Source organism: Dendroctonus ponderosae, unplaced genomic scaffold (genome assembly GCF_020466585.1).
Source record: "Dendroctonus ponderosae isolate FM_Combo_2020 unplaced genomic scaffold, Dpon_F_20191213v2 Dpon_F_20191213_3, whole genome shotgun sequence".
Taxonomy (NCBI): domain Eukaryota; kingdom Metazoa; phylum Arthropoda; class Insecta; order Coleoptera; family Curculionidae; genus Dendroctonus; species Dendroctonus ponderosae.
In genome coordinates, this window is record NW_026018508.1 from 14,037,795 (window position 1) to 14,040,202 (window position 2,408).

General features: G+C 36.7%; 1 protein-coding gene across 1 annotated transcript in view; it reads right to left on the minus strand.

The window, feature by feature from the left end:
• Nucleotides 1–2,408, minus strand: part of LOC109537283 (E3 ubiquitin-protein ligase MIB1) — a 338,077-nt gene that overhangs the window by 272,775 nt on the left and 62,894 nt on the right. Inside the window, exon 9 of the mRNA XM_048665165.1 lies at nucleotides 939–1,090. Within this exon, the coding sequence (XP_048521122.1) occupies nucleotides 939–1,090 (152 nt within the window). The remainder of the gene's footprint in view (nucleotides 1–938; nucleotides 1,091–2,408) is intronic.

A 2,408-nucleotide genomic window follows, 5' to 3' on the forward strand; every position in this document is an offset into this window, starting at 1 on the left:
GAGCTCGCCATCAATGACTGTAGATTACCGCCAACACAAAATAGGCACTATTTGGATAGCGATATACCACCATGACGGTAGAAAAAAATATTTTTTAATATTTTGATAAAATTAAACTTCGAACTCAGCTGACACTATTGTCAATTTTGTATTTGCACCTTTTCCAGAAAAGTCCAGACAAATTCGCAAAAAATCATATTCCACAGAAACTTAAATATGTGGTTTTTGTTCAACCGAACTTTAAGGTTCAGTTTCCTTTCCTTTCGGTTTCTTCCTTTCAGTTTGCCTAACTCTAACACTATGTAAATGAATAGGTTTTTCCAGTTGGCGCCCCATCCTCCCTTTTGTACCCATTAATCCTCAAGAAGTTCACTACACTTTCACAAACTACCGCACTTGCCATGATGCTTCTATATTTCCAATCGAAGAATGCGATTCGATAACGAGAAAATATTTCGAAACGAAAATTTCACGTTCCAACTTAACGACAGTGAACAACAACTAAACGAAAAACGCCCCCAATGCCGATCTTTCACTAATTTACTTTTAAATTTAGAGCCACTTAAATCGGCTGAAATTCACTGAAAACTGAAATTAATAACCGAATTAAATGTGTTTCGAAAAATATTGACTAAACAAAAACACCGCGAAGAACTCACTTTAAAATGAAACTGCTGCTCAATTTCCAAGCGATGATAGAAACAACAACGAAATTTCAACTAATAAAAAATTATCTTTAAACTGATTTCAAGAATTATCCCGCCACAAGCGCAATTCGAGGTGCGGCGCAGTGATTCGCGATGAGTTATAACTCAGGCCTAGGAAATACATACACCTCTTGATTAAATTTTTTGTCCAAACCAGTTTCATTCATTTTTAGTAGTCGTACTTGAGCGTTAAAAAATGTCGAAAAATGCAAGTAAATGGGAAAAACTTACCTTGGATTTCCACGAAGAGCCGCATGGTGTAAAGCGTTGAATCCATTGTTGTTAGTCAGCGTAATGTCAGCGCTGTGGTCCAGAAGCAGCGTCAGCATATCATCGCGTTTTTTCGATATTGCATCATGCAGAGGTGTGTCGCCTTCCAAATCCTGGAATTAAGGAGAACTCGCATTAAAAGGCAATAATGTCGGAGTCTCAATTACGGCTAATTATGTTTCCTGCAAAGCATCGAGTTTTCCACGTCCTCGGCCCGTCCCTCTGAAAGTATCGCTTTTCGCACGCCCTCCGATCTATAAACTTTCCACCGGTGGCACGATTTTCCAGGAAAAACTAGCGCCTCGGCACAACAAGCTATCTCCCCATTCACAGTCCATTAAGAGTGGCTGATCGAATTATCCAGATGACTGTTTCGGGTGCCACTTGCTTGCTTCCAGCGCCATTCCACTGATAATAAACATACTCAAAGGGACAAATTATGCAGGCCGCAATAACGAGCTTTTCTTATTCCACAGTTCAAGAAGTTAACTCTTGAATTTTCAATGGTTCATATTTATAAGCTTCCACGAACTTCAGACTAGCGGTTTATTCAATTGGCTATTCACGATTATATGGGGGATTTTCATATTTTTTTATGAAAAATTACAACCGCAATCATGCAATCATGCACTACAGCCGATTTCCGGGTAGTTTTTTTAAATGTGCTTACTTAAAATTACTTAAAATGTGCAACAATCACCTTTCTTGTAAAGGCTCTAAATTGCGCCAGTGATTTGTTCGGAGAAAACGAACGTTTTTGAAGATAGAAAAGCGGCAACTACTGATCAACTGATTGCTAAAGTTCACTAAAGTAGGCACTCGAGCTTTCAGAAAATGTCGCATTTAAGCAAAACATTGAAGCGAACTGCTGCAAATTTCGCCGTTTGGAAGAACAGTCAAAGAAATTGTCTGATGATGATATCAAGACGACGATGGCGACCAAACACACAACAGGAATCGACCAGTAAGGCGACAGACAAAAAGAGCAAAAGATACAAAAGATAAAATTATCAGACATAGACATAAATCCAAACCATATTCTAGTAAGTTTTGATGTTGTTAGTCTATTCACTAACGTTCCTGTTGATAAAACTTTAATTATCATCAAACAAAAATTACAAAATGACACCAATCTTAAAGAACGCACACAACTAAGCTTAACACCATTATTGAACTTTTAACAATATGTGTAAAGTCAACTTACTTTCAATACAATGACAATTTTTATCAACAAAATTTTGGAATGGCTATGGGGTCACCACTATCCCCATTTTTTAGTAATTTATTTATGGAAAATTTTGAATCAACTTTTATTAATAATTATAAATTTAAACCAATAATTTGGTGGCGTTATACTGATGACGTATTCTCCATTTACAGTCATGGCGAACAAAAACTTGATGAATTTTTATCTTATCTGAATAATAAAGA